This window comes from Tauraco erythrolophus, chromosome 13 (assembly GCF_009769465.1).
Source record: "Tauraco erythrolophus isolate bTauEry1 chromosome 13, bTauEry1.pri, whole genome shotgun sequence".
Taxonomy (NCBI): Eukaryota; Metazoa; Chordata; class Aves; order Musophagiformes; family Musophagidae; genus Tauraco; species Tauraco erythrolophus.
The window spans coordinates 11,137,589-11,156,473 of record NC_141477.1 but is presented as its reverse complement, the minus strand read 5'-3'; the positions used below and the strand labels follow the sequence as shown (position 1 = coordinate 11,156,473).

Sequence of the window (18,885 nt, the reverse complement as noted above, 5' to 3'; positions counted from 1 at the left end):
TGAGAGTCCCTTCATCTACAGAGAAGTGTTTGAATTTGCTTTCCCCAACCTGACCTTTTGCATCTCTTCTTGCTTCTATGAAATTTCAGTGATAGAGGCACAACTGTAATCAAAATTTAATCAGAAAGAGCTTTGATCTCACTAAGGGCCAGAAGGCTTTGCAGAAACTCAGGCTTTCTCTAACAGATTTGAGGCATCATCTACCTACCACTTATTTTTAACAAAACCAGCCAAGCATCCCTCAAGAAACTCTCCTTGGGAGAATGCCTCAACCCATGTTGAAGCCTTCCTCAGGTCTGCCCCTTTTCCTGCCTGGAAGTAATCCAGACAGAATTAGAGGACTTTGGCTCACAGGCCTGGATTCTTCTGGCATATGGCAATCCCAGATGGATGTATACTTAGCAGTTCTTCAGCACCTGTACAGAGTTTATAGCATATCAGCTACCTAGATGAAAGAGTAAATCCATTGCTCACTGAAGATAGGCTATGAAGCACTATGTGTAAATACTGGAGAAAATTCCAGACAAACATAGTGAGTCAGTCCCATGAAGGGCCTAGAACTGCATCTTCCCAGGCACAGGTGGTGTACCTGAAGTCTACGGATATTCTGACTTGTGCATCGCCATGGACTTTCTATCATCATTTCTTGCTCACTCTTGCCCGTTTTAGAAAAGGTCTTAAGGTTGTCTTTATTAGAAGTATTCAACACTAAAATATTAAAATTATCTGAAGTCTTTTTAAACACATTCTTAGACTCATGTTGCACTCGTTTACTACTACATAGAAAATTTAAATGGCATCAAGAAAGGAAGTATATTGAGATATTACAAGGAATCTTGAAGACTAGTTTTTAAAGCAAAATCAGCACTGAGTTTCCTCATGACTTCTGCATGACTCAGCCCATGCTGCTCTCTTTCAGTAAGTTCACAGTTTTCTTCCCCAAACTTTGCAGAGGGCATTAGATGTGCTCTAGCAGGAGTGCCATCCTTCCGAGCAGGCTGACTCAGGACCAGCTGCCCCCCGCAGAACGCACACACAAAGCGCTCTGTGTCCAGAGACTTGGAATGACGTCCAGTCCTGAAATGGAAAAATAAGTACTTTGATTTCACACTTGTGGTACAAAGAACTTGTGGAAAAGGGCTCCTTTCTTCTTTGCCAGGCTACTTAGGTCAGATTTCTAAGCTAGCATCTTAGAACAGGAAATAAGACTACATACTTCACACAGTGGAAGAATCAAATCTGTATTACACATTTCTCTATCCTAGAACTTTTTCCACTGTCTGTTCAGTTTGATTCCTTCCTCTGTCTCTTTTACTTTCAGCTGAGTAGTATGAAGTGCTACAACATTTCAGAACACCTCCACAATCCATGTATCAACTCAGCCCTGAGTTTCTCCTCAAAGCCATCACCATCAAATGTTCTCAACGCTCTGTTGCATCTAAGCACTGCATAGTCATATTAAACACTTCAGGAAGATTCTTTCATATGTGAAATACTGTTTCCTTTCAGTGCTTCCAGAAGTAGCACATACCATCCTGAGAAAAATGCAGAACTGAATTCACAAAACTTCATGCTCCTCCACTGAGACTGAAGTCATTACATACAGAAGCCTGTGGTCAGCTACAATCTTCCAGAAAAGGCAACACCTTCCGTACCCATGAAAACCTGTGAAATTACTATAGCAACTCTTTCTTCTGCTTGATCTCAGCAACATATATAGTTCTCATTTCACAAATGCAGTAAGCAAGACAGAAGTCTGATGACCAGTGTTACAATCTACCAGTACACCTGTGTCCTAGCTTCAATCTTCCACATCACAGTGCTGCTTACATCTGTGTGGTTGCAGACATCTCTTCTTCCTTCAATACATACACAAGCTGAAAGAGTCCATTAAGTAAAAGATCAACTAGAAAACTGACTCCAGCTTTTATAGAGTTTTAAACCAATAGAAATCGTTATATTGTTAGTCTATGTGTTTTACTCAGTACCACCATAACAAAGATACAAGATTAGTCAAAGCATTTAGTCTTAATTCAAAGCCATCAGTATACAAAATGCAGAAAGCTTCCTCTGGTTCTTTGTTCTAATATCTAATTACTGTCACACATTTTGTGCGTAGTTTTTATGGTGACTTGTTCAGCTTTTTAATTCCAGTTACTACTGACTGACATCTTTCAGCATCAAATGGTCCTCAGTATCTTCACAATGATGGGCCTATAAAAGTAATTCAGTACACCATGCCAAGTCTAACACTCCCTTGTGGGCTGTTTTTCCTTAGAGCAAACCTGCACTGTTGTCATGGCACATTCAAACATGTTACTTTGTAAAACGTGTATATATTTCAAAAGAACTTGGAACATCTTATTTCTGCAACACACGCTAGTACTTTGCCTACATGCATTCCACAGGGATGTGCCAGATCCAGTCATTGCTCTGTCAGTGTAGGCCCACAAGAAGTACTTCTGATGTAATACTTGTTAAGACTGGAAATACAACCCCCTACCAAAAAGCCTGTAATGGGATCAGTGTTCATCGTTAAATCAGAGATAAGCAGTCAAAAACTTTGACAAGTTCACTCAATATTAACTACAGTAGGAAGTGAATCCAAATTTACATCACTTGAACAATCTTTGAAACGTGAGAGCAGTCCCATGTGTGGACCTTTCCCTGACATCCTTCAAAGCTGAGGCATGTATTCTGATGTCTTACTGCTTCCCAAAGACCTTCCATAATCACCAATGGCCCTCAAAGACACTTCTGCCTGTCTTGACCACTGAACTGGAACTGAAACTACCTGGAAACAAACACATGGAATCACGTAGTGAGGTTCTGTGGGCTCAGGAAATGTGAAGCGACAACACAAAGAGTATCTCAATTGCTTCACAGTTTAAGAGATCTATGATTTTTAGACACAGGAGACTGTCAAGGTAGAGAGAAAGTTAATACATAGGCATATGCAAGATCAAAACATTACTCACGTAGCTTTGCACAGAACACACTCATAGATGAATTTGTAATTAATCTCATAGCTGTGGCATCGCGTAACTACTGGCAGTTCGGGATGAATCACAGCTGATTTATTGGCATAGAATCTCCAGAATCGTCCATGTCCATCGCGAACACCATTGATCAGCCAAGTGGCTGCATGGCAAGCCTCATGAACTAGCGTGTCTCGAAGACGATCTCGGGGCAAGGCAAACAAAAGACATTAAGATCAGACCTGAGATATGGGGAAGTACAGACTTGGTCACTGCTTCAGACCTTGGACCAGCTTTGTTGCCCATCCCTGGACACATTCAAGTACCTTCACATCCTTCTTAAATTGTGGGGAAGCAAGGCCACACCAACCCTGAATACACCGGGATAAGTCACCTCTTTTGACCAGCTGTGTTTGATGTACCCCAGGAAGCCAGGGCACACTGCTGACTCATATTGATCCTGCTGCTGACCAGCACCCCAGATCCCTTTCTGCAGGGCTGCTCTCCAGCCACTCCTCTCCCAATTTATACTTGTGCCCAGCGTTACTCCACCCCAGGTGCAAAATCCAGCATCTGGACTTGTTAAGTTTCATCCCATTAATCATTGTTCAATGCGCCAGTCTACCTAGATTCCTCTGCAAGGCATCTTGTACCTCAAGAGAGTGACTAGCACCTCCTAGTTTGGTATCATCACCAAACTTGCCAATGGTGAATTCAACTGCTGCATCAAGATCATAGATAAATATATTGAACAGGACTGGCCCTAGAATTGAAGCCTGAGGAACACCACTGGCAAATGGTCGCCAGCCAGATGTAGCCCCATTCACTGCAACACTTTGAGCTCTGCCCTTCGGACAGTTCTTCTCTCAGCACACCATGAACTTGCTCATCTCACTGTTGGACAATTTGTGCAGAAGGATGCTGTGAGGGACAGTATCAAAAGTCTTACTAAAATCCAGAAAGACTACATCCACCAGGTGGACAACCTTATCATACAAGGGTATCAAATGAGTTAAACAGGACTTTCCCCTTTGTGAACCCATGTTGACTGTGCCTGATAATTGCATTATTCTTTAAATGTCTTTCAATAGTACCCAGTATGACCATAATTTTCTCAGGAAGTGAGGTTAGACTAACACATCTGTAGTTTCCTGGGTTTTCCCTCACACCCTTCTTGTAAATTGGAATAACGTTAGCCAGCTTCCAGTCAGCAGGGACCTCCCCAGACTCTCAAGACCTTTGGTAGATGATTGAGAGGGGTCCTGCCATAACATCCACTAGCTCCTTCAGCACCTGGGGGGAATCCTATCAGGCCCCACGGACTTGCGAACTTTCATCTGATACAGCTGGTCCCTGACAATTCCAGTGTCCACAAATGGGGAGTCACTGTTCCCACACTCGTGGTTCTCCGACTCATGGGACTGGGCAGCTCAAGGCCTGTCAGTTGTATTAAAGACTGAGGGGGAAAAAAAAAAGCAGCACTGAAAGGCTCTGCTTTTTCATCCCTATTATTCAGATGACCATCTTCAACAAGCAACAGTCCAATGTTTTCTTTAGATCTCCTCTTGCTATTAACATACTTTAAAAAGCCCTTCTTGTTATCTGACACAACGCTGGCCAGTTTCAACTCTAATTGAGCTTTAGCCTTTTGTGTGCTCTGTGATCTTCCTGTGAAGCCTTGACCTCACTTCTAGAGATCATACAGTTTCTTCTTTCTCTTGAGCTCCATGAGGAGTTCCCTGTTCAGCTAAGCAGGTCTTCTGCCCTGCTTGCTTGACTTACGACACAATGGGATTACCTGCTCCTATGCATCTAAAAGGTGCTTCTTAAAACTGACCAGCACTCAGGGACTCCTAAGCCCTCAAAAGCAGATTCCCAAGATACACTTTTTTTCTCTCTCAAATTGAATTTATTACGCTTGCTTCAAAATATTAATATATTACTTAAATATATTAATTACAGAACTGATCCTCCTACAGTAACTGCAACATGCAGTTCCCCAAATTGGGAGGGGATGAGGGAGAAATAAGTTACAGTACTCACCATATAATAGAACTTATTTTAGCACTGACCTGCCTTTATTTCAGCTTTAAATGCTATCAACAAGGTGGCTAGCTATGATGGAATAAGTCAGATTTTAGATTGCCATTATAGTACGTATAGAATTAGAGTAACCTGTAAGTCTTCAAAATCAATAAAGTATAAACAAAATATTACAGTTTGCATGAATACATCTCTGTTCTCACAGTTTGTAAATTTGCCAAGCCTCTTAGAACGGTTGTGAGGACAAGTACTACCATTAATGGTTTTATTTATTCAAGGTAATATGAAATTTCAAAGCAGGGTCCCGTTCCAGATCTCTTGGGCCTCAGATTCATGTCTTTATCTCTAGAATTCACTTTCTCAAAGAAGAATCAATATATCTTTTTTTTTTTCACCTACCTGCAGAGTCACAGACTTTCTCAGAAAGTTCTATGCGAGCATAACGCTTTGCTTCAGGACCTTCTGTCTGCCCGGTTACACAATATCCTGCTGTTTTTCTCATTTTCTTATTCCAGATTATTACCATTTTCTCTGGTAACTGAAAAACAAAACAGTACATGTAATCTGCCCTCTCCTACCTCTCATCTTCTTCTGGCCCTCTGGCTTCCCCTTATATTTGCGCAAAGCTAGTACACGATGTCCGTTACTGTCCTTAACATTGTTGTCTTTGAAGATGCAAACCTACCCTCCACAGCTTCTTATTCCCATCAGTTTTTCTGTAACCAACACTGGGAGTTTCACAATGCAGGACAAGACAAAAGTCCCTTAGTTCCTCTATTCTGCCTCCAACAGTGGCTAACACATGCTGCTTAAGAGGAAATACATGGACAGGTCAGGCATAAAACAGAATTTCCTCTCTAAAAAAAGTACTCTTCCCAACTGCCTCACTGAGCCACAGGTGGTTCCTCTGCATTAAATAGCCTCTAAAGTTGTTTCCTGGTGTTTTGGGAAGAGTATGTGTGCATATTTAAGAATACACATACATTGTTAGCATCCACAATAGTCTATGATCACAAGTTCTACAGCTTAATAATTTACAGGTCAAATATCATCTGCTTTGGTTGTTCTGAACCTGCAAACTTGACGTTTTAATCTGATGCACCTTCGCGCTGTGAGAGAGTGAATAGTCATCCCTTGCTTATCCTCTGTGCTGCTCCTGGCTTTATGAGCCTTTATCATATCTATCTTGGTTAGCTCTGTTCTTTTACAAACAGTTTTCTGTCATTTAAATTAGTTAACAAGCTTAAGTAAAGGTCCAACAGAAGTAAGTGCCAGCACAGGTGCAGGGCTGAAGCACTGGGAAGTAAGATGTTTTGCTTCCAGCAACAGCAAGCCTGTTCAGCTCTGCTTTATGTGAAATCATGACCGCAGCCTGTTCTTAGTCAGCTCAACAATATTTTCTCAGCTGCACAGAAACATTTGCCTTCTTGAAGGAAATTCTATTGGAATTACTGAGTACAGCATCCTTCCTTTCAAGGATGTTTCTCACCAGAGAAGGGTCTCCAGTATCCCAGAAGATATACAGGACAAGACAGCAGTTCTCTGAAATTGAACCTTCAATTTGAATCCAACTTACAACTTTGGGTTCACCCAAAACTGTCATTCAAAAGATAAGCAGCTTTTTAATCTGTTCTGGAATGGCAGACGTGAACACACAATAGGAGTGAATGAAGGCTACATGTAGCATAACTAAGCATGAGGCAACAGGCCCTAAGGACAAAGGGAACTGCTTTCATCCATCAGCTCCTGGCTCCTCAGTGCACACTCCCATCACTTGCCTTTTGTCAGTTGCAGGCAAGACAGTGTGCTACAACTAGCTATCAGGCTGTGGTAGCTGCAGAGTTCACTGGCATGTACTACTTCAGTAAAAGCTGAATGAGCAATGGTGGCAGGCAATCTTTAGCCTCTTTCAGCAGCAGAAAGCCATGGCTGCCTTTGCTGAGGTCTACTACCACAGAGGCAGCAACAGAAACATTCCCAGGCTGCTGAGTTGATGACCATGCAGTTACTAAAAAATACATGAAGATAAACATCATTCAAAGATGAAACTGATCCAAGGCCCCTCATGTAGAAGTTTCTCTCATCAAGGACTCTTGGACACCATCCAGACTGCTCACTTAAGGATGGTGCACCATTACAACTGGGAAAGCAAGCTGAGTTGAAAACTGCTGCATCACAGTGGTGATAAACCACTTTCAAAGAAATTGCTTAAACTAATTCAAACATACGCCATTGCCGTAAAGCTTAACTTCTACTAACTGAATAGGATAAAGAGCAATCACATCAAATAGTGAGGGGCAACACATTAACCAGCGTTTTAAAATCGTAGTTTTTGTTTTGAAGCCAACCTTCTGCTCAAAGATGGTACTATTATACAGACAGTAGAGCTTCTGTGCCAGCTTCTCTTTATTTTTCTTGAAATACTTCACATAGAGGGAAGCTGGATTTGAGAGATCTTGCAAGAAACAGCCAGGCACTGAGCACACCCTGGGCCTGCAAGAAAAGCCATAAAGCAGTTTACTGAAGTTCAGAGATATCACACTGAAATATAATGGCTACTTGATAGACAATCATAGAATGGTTTGGGTTGGAAGGGACCTCAGAGATCATCTAGTTCCAACCCCCCTGACACTCTCCACTACACCAGGTTCTGCAGTTATTTCACTAATTCACAAAACTAGATTATGAGGACTCCTGAGCAGGAAGAGAGAGTGGCTCAAGTCTTTGTGAAACAGCAAGCCACAATTATACCAAAACTTGATCAATATATGAACAGCCCCAACAATAAAACCAACCCACAATAAAAGTACATTTTCAGAAACATAGCCAAAGATGTTCTGAGAATCCTCAGGAATTCATTCAGGGGAAGTAGATATTCCACTAGGACGACTAATTCCAACACTGCAGCATTCTGACAAAACATCAGCTTAGAAGACATCATTTAAATGTTTTGTATTGGTATACACAATCATAAAATGCCTAAAGGAAACAGCGCATGGCTAAAAGGCAGAATAAAGACAGCTATTAGAAATGAAAAGGCCATTCTTCTGAAAAGCTTAAGCTGCCTCCACATATAGGAAAAGAAACATGAATTCTTCAAGTTATAAGGATATAGGTCAAAAATACAAAGACAAGCTTGTTAAAAGGCAAGAATTACTAATAGAAGTAGTTTTGATGTATTTTTCAGAGACAGCCAGCTGGTTAGATAGAATCTGTAGGGCTAGAAGTATGCTGTGCCAAAACAAGGAATAGCAAGAGCGCTAACATTTACAAAGAGTTGACATTTTTCAGATTTATTTGTCAACTCCTCTAAACAGAGATTAGCTTATATTCTCCCTGTCATACTCGAGACTGAACACTTTGATTTCTAGCTACTTAACCATTAACAACTGCTGAACTGGTGGCAGAAGTTTCTAGGTACCAGAAAAGATCAGAACATACTAGGCAAAATGTTTACCATCTCTTTGTCCATCTATAATGGTCCTAGAATATAGTAAAGATGGAGAAACTCTTGCCTTTTCTCTGTCTTTGTTGATTGTGAGCAATTGATCCATCCATTCCTAGGAATTCTTGCAGAATCAATTATCCTAGAAGGTGTTTCGTGAAGTAAAACAGAGTTTGGCCTTGGTGTCTTGACTCCCTCCCCTTTCAAGAGCTGGACATCTTCACGGAGTGGCTTCATGTTTTCTAGTTCAACAGGAGGAGTCGCAGGATTACATATTGCCAAAGAATTGGGAGCACAGCCATCAGCAACCAGGTGACAGACAATAGTGAAAAAAGGAAAATATTCCACCTCGGCATACACACTCTTACTGTGCATACTCGAACGCAAAGGCTTTTACAACTGACGGAAAGATAATTTGCTGTTACACACTACAAAAATTACCACTCGGTGAAGGAGTGGCAGACTCCAAGCTTTCAAACATTCGGCTAGAAGGAAGTGGAACGAAAAGCATTTGTGACCTCACTCAGGCCTTTCTCTGACACTTCATCAATTCAAAATACATCACCAGCACATTGGGAGAAGTAATGCAGAAACACCATTTGAACAAAGAAACTGTTCTGACCTTCTGTTGGGTGCTTTAAGTCATATCGCTCATTTCACGGGCAAGTTCTGATCAGATGCTGCCTATTTCCCAGTCTATGTCTGCACAGACTGCTAAAGTGACCAACCACCAGAAATCAAGGACCACTTCAAGGTTTGCAGTTTCAGCAGACATTTTCTCTGCTGAATTTTCTGTCACTGTTCCCCTACTGGGGCCACTTCTTCTTTCACTACTCAGCCATATACAGAGAAGCCAATGCAGCTTCCAGCTCACTTCATGAATAGATTTTATAGACCACATTGACATATTCCATTAAAAAAAAAAAAAGCCTTTTCCAGGGCATATTTCTATGCTGTCAGCCATCCTCTTTCATAAGTATCCTTGCCCTGAACTAGTCTTTGTCAGTGAGGAAGGCATCCCATGTTTACTCTTCTAGAAAGAGATTTCTTTTCACCTGCTCTTACACAGCAATAGCCCTTTTTCCCATTTGCAGTCTTTCAGTTGGAGCTCACTTCAGTTAGTCAAAAGGAGAGAAAGAGCAACTGATTTAGGAAAATCTCATTATAAATTGTATTTTAAATAAAGTAAATTAGAAATCCAAATACTAAATTAACAGCATCTAAACCGTTAAATTTCAGTCTTACCAAAATGACAGCCTCCCATTAACTGCTCTAATACATAAAAAAATAGTTAACATCATTCAAAACCACCAGTTAGATTGGTTTTCAAAATAATTTTAAAAACCAAAAATACCTACAATTATAGAAATTACAACAAGCAATAGTGAAAAACTTACATCTTGATACCACAAGACTAAGAGAATCGCTTTTCAGAATGCTCAGAGGAATGATTTCTGATTGCATCAAATTCGACTGCAAGATGCTGGCTTGCACTTCTAAAGCACGTGCCACAGAAATGAAAATAATCAAGCACTTAGCGCCAGCATTGCTGCCGACAGGTCGTGTGCAAGTCAGCTCAGAACAATTACTTACCTGTTGTGCTTGGCTGGTAGACAGTTTTACTTGTGCTTAAGATTGGTTTTCGGGGTGTACTTCGTTTCCTTACCCGTTCCATTAACGACTCAAATTCGTCACCTGAGCTGTCTGATTCTACCTCTGTACTTTGTCGCAGTGCCGCAGTTGGCACTTCATTTTCCGTACTGTTTTCACAGCTTCTTTCTTTCCTTCTAACAAGCAAGTCTGGACTGCCTCTGGAAACTGACTGTCTCGAGTTTTGTGGAGGTGGGAGTTTTATGCACCTTTGACTCTCTTTCAAGTCTTTCACTTCCTCTTTTTGGTAGTCATGCCATGAACTTTCTACAAAGACAGAATCTTCAGTGTCACTTGAAGTCTCTGAATACTCCAACTCTTGGCAGCAACTGTTTTTCTTTCCAGAAGTCATCACCTTCTTCAGGGTCTGAAGATCCTTCTGTGCTGCAGTTCAAAAGAAACAGCTTAAAGTTTCGGTAATTTCGTTTAGGAGATCTGCCTTTGTCTTAACACAAAAAAAAATCACTTGAAAGACAGGAAAACACAGAAAAACAGAAACAATCTTTGCGTTTTCTTTATCGCCCCCTGCTCATTTACCATGATACTAAATGGAAAGTTAATGGACGTATATAAAAAAAAATGTAGCTTAAACCCCATGTATGCATACATCAGCCATCAGGCCTAACAATCCTGAATAGGTAGCTAGCACTGTCATCATCTTTTTTCCCAGTAACAAAAGCTACATGCATGTACGAGTAAGGCAGAACATGTCATATTAAAGTTTTATAAAACCACCAAATGTAGGATAACTTAATGCTCAGCCTTAGTTGATCGAACCATAGCCTACAGCACAAAGTGCACAACTGCCAACAAACAAGGCTTCTGACATCTCAGATTTGATCCTTCAAGATCAAGGGATCCCGTCAGATCTACTGGTGACTTTTTAAAATTATGCTTCTGTTCCAGTTTGCTTCTCCCCTTTACCCTTCAGAAACCATTCCATTAGCTTTTTACAGTCCACAGCTAGGATACATGTTTCAGGTCTGACATTCACACCAGCTGCAAGAGATCCTGCCCTTCTTGATCAGGGGTTAGAGCTTCTCCAGGTTCATATGAGATCACTGCTATCATCCCACATCTACTAGAATTCTTTCAGCTGATTGCTGGCCTAGTGGCTGTGTCCATGTTCACTCTTTCTAGGAAAGTTCAGTTTGCTCGTATCAGTGAGAGAAGTGCACTAGACAGATGCAGTCAGGCTGTGCATGTCAGTAAACCAAGGCACTTTCCATCCCTTGGGGGAAATCAGGGATTGTCTGCTGAGACAAGCACCGAAACCCCTCAATTCATGGTTTGTCAGAGCATCTCAAAGCCAGTGTTAACAGGATGACTCCTAGGACCTTGCCTAAAGAAGCTTCAAATTAAAGGACCCTATCTGTGGTGCTGCAACATCCATAGGCAAGACAGGTCTGATGATAGCTAACATCTGCATCAAATTACAGGTACCTAGCTTGAAAACAGTTCCCTGCTTTCTTTGCTCAGTGTCTTTTGGCCACAGAATGAGCTGGTACAGCCACGGGAATGCTGTTTTGCATATACTAAGTCATAGAATCATAGAATTGTTTAGGTTGGAAAAGACCTTAAAGATCATCTAGTTCCAACCCCCCTGCCATGGGCAGGGACACTTTCTACTAGATCAGGTTGCTTCCAGGGATCGGGCAGCTACAACTTCCCTGGGCAACCTGTTCCAGTGCCTCACCACTCTCAGAGTGAAGAATTTTTTCCTTAGATCTAATCTAAATCTCCCCTCTTTCAGTTTCAAGTCATTTCCCCTTGTTCTATCACTACACACCCTTGTAAAAAGTCCCTCACCAGCTTTCTTGTAGGCTGAACAACCTCTCTCAGCCTGTCTTCATAATAGAGGTGCTCCAGCCCTCTAATCATCTTCGTGGCCCTCCTCTGGACCCACTCCAGCCCAGGATGCGGTTGGCTTTCTGGGCTGCCAGCACACATTGCCGGCTCATGTTGAGCTTCTCATCCACCAGCACTTCCAAGTCCTTTTCCTCAGGACTGCTCTCGATCCATTCTCTGCCCAGCCTGTACTTGTGCTTGGGATTGCCCCGACCCACGTGCAGGACCTTGCACTTGGCCTTGTTGAACTTCATGAGGTTCTCACAGGCCCACCTCTCCAGCCTGTCAAGGTCCCTCTGGATGGCATCCCTTCCCTCCAGCGTGTCCACAACACCACACAGCTTGGTATTGTCAGCAAACTTGCTGAGGATGCGCTCGATCCCACTGTTCACGTAGCCAAAAAAGATGTTGAACAGCACCGATCCCAATATCAACCCCTGAGAGACATCAGTCATCACTGGCCTCCACTTGGACATTGAGTCGTTGACAGCAACTCTCTGAGTTCGACCATCCAGCCAATTCCTTATCCACCGACTGGTCCATCAATTAAATCCATGTCTCTCCAGTTTAGACACAAGGATGTCATGTGCGACAGTATCAAATGCTTTGGACAAGTTCAGGTAGACGATGTCAGTTGCTCTTCCCTTATCCATCAATGCTGTAACCTCATCATAGAAGGCCACCAAATTAGTCAGGCAGGATTTGCCCTTAGTGAAGCCATGTTAGCTGTCACCAATCACCTCCTTATTCTCCATGTGCCTTAGCATAGTTGCCAGGAGGATCTGCTCCATGATCTTGCTGGGCACGGAGGTGAGACTGACTGGCCTGCGGTTCCCCAGGTCTTCCTTTTTTTTCCCTTTTTAAAAATGGGGGCTATGTTTCCCCTTTTCCAGTCACTGGGAACTTCACTGGACTGCCAATATGATGGATAGTGGCTTAGCAACTTCATCTGCCAGTTCCCTCAGGAGCCACGGATGCACCTCATCAGGGCCCATGGACTTCTGCATCTTTGGGTTCCTTATACGGTCTCGAACCTGATCTTGTCCTATAGTGGGCGGTTCTTCATTCTCACAGTCCCTGCCTTTGCCTTCTGTGACTTGAGCTGTGCAGCTGGAGCTCTTGCCAGTGAAGACCGAGGCAAAAAATCATTGAGAACCTCAGCCTTCTCCATATCCTGGGTAGCCAGGTTTCCTGTTTCCTTCTGGAGAGGGCCCACATTTTCCCTAGTCTTCCGTTTATCACTGACGCACCTATAGAAGCTTTTCTTGTTGCCCTTCATGTCCTTGGCCAGATTTAACTCTACCAGGGCTTTAGCTTTCCTAACCTGATTCCTGGTTGCTCAGACAATTTCTCTGTATTCCTCCCAGGCTACCTGTCCTTGCTTCCACCCTCTGTAGGCTTCCCTTTTTGTGTTTGAGTTTGTCCAGTAGCTCCTTGTTCATTCATGCAGGCCTCCTGATGTTTTTGCCTGACTTTCTCTTTGTTGGGATGTGCCACTCCTGAGCTTGGAGGAGGTGATCCTTGAATATTAACCAGCTTTCTTGGGCCCCTGTTCCCTGCAGGGCTTTATCCCATGGTACTCTACCACGCAGATCCCTGAAGAGGCCAAACTCTGCTCTCCCGAAGTCCATGGCAGTGAGCTTGCTGTGCCCCTCCTTGCTGCTCACACCTCTCTCCACAGTGATCATCCCATATTTGCGGCTCAGCCTAATCAATCACGAGTTGCTACTCTTTTCACAGACCCAAATACTATGTGGTTAGTCCACAATACCTGCAGACCTACTGCAATGCTTGAGGATATCCACCTGTTGGAAAAGTATGACCATGCTTTCGTCCGTTACCAGAGGAAACAAAAAGGCCTCTCCTCCGTTACTCCACATGAAGGGACAAAGTGATCTTACATTCAACAAGCTCTCTCAGAAATTTATAAGCTCAGCAATGAATACTGTCTTTCCACCCATTAAAATTCCTGCTTCATGTCTATTGTTTGACAATTACTTGCCATTCTTTGTTGTGCTCTTTCTCACTTTAAAGTCCAAGAAGAAATCATCCGAGTCATCACTTAAGTCGTTCAAACTGTAAAACAAGCAAACAATGTGAAAAAGGTAGGCGTAAGCAGGATATTGAAGCATAAGCTTGCCATACTGAAAAAGCAAACCAAAAAACCTCACCCAATATATTATCAGTTGCTCCCAGCAAACGTTACCAACTACATCTGTGTCCATCAATAAGAATGGCAGTAGAGCACGTACACCTCCAAAATCCCCTTTTACATTTGACCTCAACACACAGACTGAGCACACTCCTATCCACATATCTGCCTATGAATCACTAAAACTTTTTATCATTTTTCTGAATAGTAGATGTGATACAGAAAACTAATAAACATTGAAAAGTCATTAATCACAGTGCTCACCTTGCATCTGCCTTTTTAGAAACAGACTGGGGAGTTTTCATTCTGGCTAAAACTGAAACAGTAAAAGATTAATTAAGAACAAGGTTCTGTTTCTTTTGTAGTTTTTTTTTTTTTTAAGAGAAATGTTTGCAACTAGTAAAAATTCAGTCTAAAGTCTTAAAAAAACCCGCAGACATAAGAATCCTTTACATGTAATTCCAACCCTCAATTCCTCAAAGCTGACAGCAGCTGTCTAGCACTTCCTTCATTATTCAATCGGTGCCCAGCACAAGGGCAGATAACAAGTGCTGTTATGTATTTTACAGCATCCAGTATAGCCTCCTCATACAGGTGGATCATTGGGGGTGGAATTGAATGGGTTTATCAATATTTTCTCCAAGTTTTCCTACTGCAAAGAGGTGTCCAGATGCTTACTTCACAAAAAAAATTCAAACAAAATGGTAACAATCATATCCCACTACAGAACAGTAATTCAATACTACTACTCAGAAATAAATGTGTTTTAATTACTCCAGGAATACTGTGGTGACTGCTAAACAAGAAAACAAGATTCAGGCAGCAGTACTGCACATGCTTGAAACAGTGACTTTTGAGAGATTATCAGAAACGCCATGAAATTTTCACAGACCGTCATGAGGAGAGATTCAGGAAAGCTGAAGGGGAAGAAATTTCATTGAAGCATAAATCAGGCTGAGGAAGAGTGAAACAACTATCCCTTCTGGCCCATAATGGGCCAATATAGCAATTAAGAAGTGTTCATTCTCACAATCTGAAGCTGCATGCATGACTTCAATGGGGTTACAAACTTTTGCAATATGCCATAAGCCCAAAACCAGTAGGTTTCCTTGGTAAAGCTTTTATGGCTGATCAGTAAATCCTAGTACCAGGAAGAGCAGCTGAACTGCACACAAATGCTACCCTGAAAGCACACTGCAATGTAAAAAGCATAGGATGGGACAGAGTGTTGTCCTCTTAGAAGAGAAGCACAAGGAGGGGAAAAAAAAATTCAAGATCTTGAAGCTCAAAAAGTACTTGGAGCAATAAATTATTTTCAGTTTCAGCACCCAGTAATCTTCACCACTGCCTTCATTGCAAAAGAGGTAAACCCTGCTGCCTCCCAAGCCACCACATCAGGGTGGCTCACTGAAACACAAATGGCTACGAGCCAGAAGCTTTCCCAGATGATCATAACCAGTGTTCCTAGACCATGAAACAGCACCAAACTAGTAAAGCTGACAGCTGGTCACAGGAAAGCGAAAGCTTACAGAAAAACATGACTTGCCACTTAATAAATCAATTCTCTTTAGTTTCTTGTCCCTTGGCACACAGTTTCATTTCGCTCAGTGACTACACTGGCACTGTAGTGATCGCATGGCAACAGAACAGCTTTGCAAATATCCTCTAAGCGTCAACTAGTTTCTCTCAGCTACCTTCCATGCCAGAGCTGACACATGACTTTGGGCTCAACAGCTTCCTGGATGGAAGAGGCTAAAAAACAGTCTAGGGGTGGGCGGGGAGGGGGAAGAGTAAATATTTAAGTTTAGAAAATGACAGGAAAGCGAACAATGACCTAATAACGGACAGTATTGAAACATTTATCAGATTTAAAAATGCAGAGGTAGTGCAGGAATTACACATCGTATGTTTTAATTCAACTGGATGGAAACAGCAACGCTGGACAACGCTTAAGATCATTCACATGGCACTGAGCTGGAACACAGCATGAACACCAAAGTAGTGAGAAATCTGCTTTAAAAGCAGGTAGACTAACACGAGATTGATATGCAAAAGGCAAAATAAACAGATAACAACTTGTTGCCTTACCATTTCTGTTCAAATACTGAATACATAATGAGGAACATACTGCAAGATTTATAAACCTTTAAATTACTTACCAGTCTGAAACTCACTTGAGATATGGTAGAGTCATGATTAGTCCATCTAAAGGAGCTAAACAGAACTCTTGCAACAGGAAAAAAAAAAACAGTGCGTACTCAACTACCCTAGCACAGAATGATAGTCATAATGGCTATTACTAAAAAGAAAATGATGAGTATCAGGTTTTGTATGTACAGGCTAAACATAAAGATAGGAAGTTATCTGGCACAGCAGAAGCCACCATGTAAAATTTAGTATTCAGTTCCATCTCACCAACACCTTGGGCCACTATGAAAGGCCAAAAACATCCCTCTGGCTGATTAAAACTTATGCCACCAAAGCCATGACAAGCAAGAGGGAATTCCGAGTAGTTCAGATGTGTTTGGAACAGAAACTGCTCAGAGAAAATGTTTATTCGGAGATGCTCAGTGGACTAAGGAGGAAGCAAGTGAGTGACAGGAAACAGACAGAACTGAGGCAGCAAGAAAAAATAACGCAAGGCAAAAAGCATCCAAGACTGAGACAGGAGATTCAGGAACACCCACTGTGGCAAATCGTTCCCAACACTCTACTGCAGGGAGCACTGCAGCAGAAGCCATGAAAGAAAACCGTGCATGAAAACTACTTCGCTACACTAGACAGAAACGTGTCTTTTCCACACTCCTTCCGAAAACAAACTAACTTCTTACTTACACATTTCAAACTCGTCATCACTGCTGGAAGAGAAGTACAGGGCATGGCTGCAAAAAACGAAACGCAGAAGAGTATCAAGAGCAAGCAGATCTGCATCTCTACTGGGCTGAACTGCCTGTGGACACTAAGAACCAAATATATACTGAAAACCACTGAACATCTCAAACAGGGTGAACTGTCTTAAGTTATTTAAAACAGAAATATTAGAGGCTGTACATTAAAATTTGTAACAACCATACACGTTCGATATTCACATAGTAATCACTGGCTGCCAAAATCCGAAAGACTGAGCCATTTGAAGACCCAGGCTTTGGCCATGACATTGGTTTAAGTTCAAACTGGGTACCAGAACGCAGAAGGGACACAACGCTTGTTTCTCACCTTACACGTGGCACATGATCAGGGAGAGAACGCTGCATTGTATTAAATGAAAACGTGCAACAATGAGAAACAAGCTGCTTTTGCATAACATGCACTCTAACACGGCTGCCGTGAGCACTCAGCAATCCGCAGCAGCTTTCATAAAGCTACTTTGAGACACAGAGTGGAAGCATGAGCACTTGGACTGCTGTTCTTGGGGAAACGTAGAGGCAAGCCATAGTACTCTTCCCAAATTATTTATTTCATTTTCTGACACTCCCCCCAAAAAAAAAAACTAGCTTGAAAAATGCACTATGCAGTTGCTTAAAAACACGAAAGCAGCTTCTTTTGATTACATTTGGTCCCCAAACCTTAAAGACCGTAATTCCGCAACACGGTACCGCCCCCCCAGCTGCCATGGAGAAACCGAAGATGGAATTTGAAATCCTATCTGGAGATGATCAGTGACAGCCGGCCCGCCGAACACCGCCTCACCCGCCGGCCCCGGCTCGCTGCGGCCGAGCGGCGGCCGGAGCCGCCTCCGCACGCGGCTGCGGCCGCGCTCTCCGCCCGTCCCCGGCGCTCCGCGCGGCTCTCACCGCCCCGGCGGTCCTGCGGGCCGGCCCCGCGCCGCGCCTCCTGGAGCCGAAAACGAGAGAAACGTGAGTGGCGCCCGCCGGGCCCGGGCCGAGCCGGGCGGCGCGGGGCACGGGGGTGGCGGCCCGGGCGTACCGCTGCCCGCTCCATCCCGCTTCGAACCCCGCGCCCCAGCAGCGCTTCCGGGGCACCGCGCCAGGGCGCATGCGCGCCGCCCCCGCGCCTGCGCACAAAGGCCAAAGGCGCGCGCGGAACCGTCCGTGCGTTCGCCGCTCCCGACGGCGGGCCCGGCTGGGCCGGCCCTGGGCGACACAAACGCGGTCGCAAAACTCGCGGTAACGCCCCTCGTGCTTCGCGGCAGCCGGTGCCAACAGGAGAGGTCGCGGAGTCCCCGCAGCCGGGCTCCCTGCCCAGAGCGGTGCCCATGGCGCAGGGCGCACCCCGCGCCGGCACGGACCGTGACCTCGGCAGCGGGCAGGAGCTGGAGCCTCACGCCACGCACAACCAGGAGCCAAACCCCCCTGCAGCAACAGCCCTGCCGCAGTGAGCAGGGCCGACAGGGACTTCCAATCGCAGTCCTTGGCCCACCAGGGACACAGGAGCTGGGGAACGCTACTGTGCATTATTCAAAACAAAAAAAATTAACTTAGACACAGGCCATGACCTTCAAGGTACTGCAGAGCGTGACCTGAGGTCGCAGGACCATGAAAGCCAGAAGAAACAAGCTGCCAGGAGGCCCCAGAACACTTCTGAACTAACCACACACACCCTGCAGCACTTTTGTGTCTGGGCGCGTTCTGTCTAACCTAGTGGAACCAGAAACATCTCTGCACAAGATCGACACTAACTGGGATTACTTCTGCTGAAATAAATGGCATTATTAAAGCAAAATTAAGAACGGAAGCTGAAAGGCCAGCAGTTCAGAGCACTTTTCTGACAGCAGCACAAGAAGGGCAGCAGAAGACGTAAAACGCTGG

The 18,885-nt window shown here is 43.6% G+C and overlaps 1 protein-coding gene across 1 annotated transcript; it reads right to left on the bottom strand.

The window, feature by feature from the left end:
• Positions 1-476: 476 nt before the first annotated feature.
• Positions 477-17,007, bottom strand: GCNA (germ cell nuclear acidic peptidase). The gene is made up of 9 exons (XM_086619642.1): positions 16,952-17,007; positions 14,381-14,432; positions 13,967-14,040; positions 10,060-10,500; positions 8,537-8,708; positions 7,370-7,514; positions 5,421-5,559; positions 2,979-3,183; positions 477-1,077 (listed from the first exon to the last, which is right to left on the bottom strand). The coding sequence occupies exons 1-9, from the start codon at positions 16,953-16,955 to the stop codon at positions 825-827; spliced, it is 1,485 nt and encodes a 494-aa protein (XP_086475768.1). The 5' UTR covers positions 16,956-17,007; the 3' UTR covers positions 477-824.
• Positions 17,008-18,885: the final 1,878 nt, after the last annotated feature.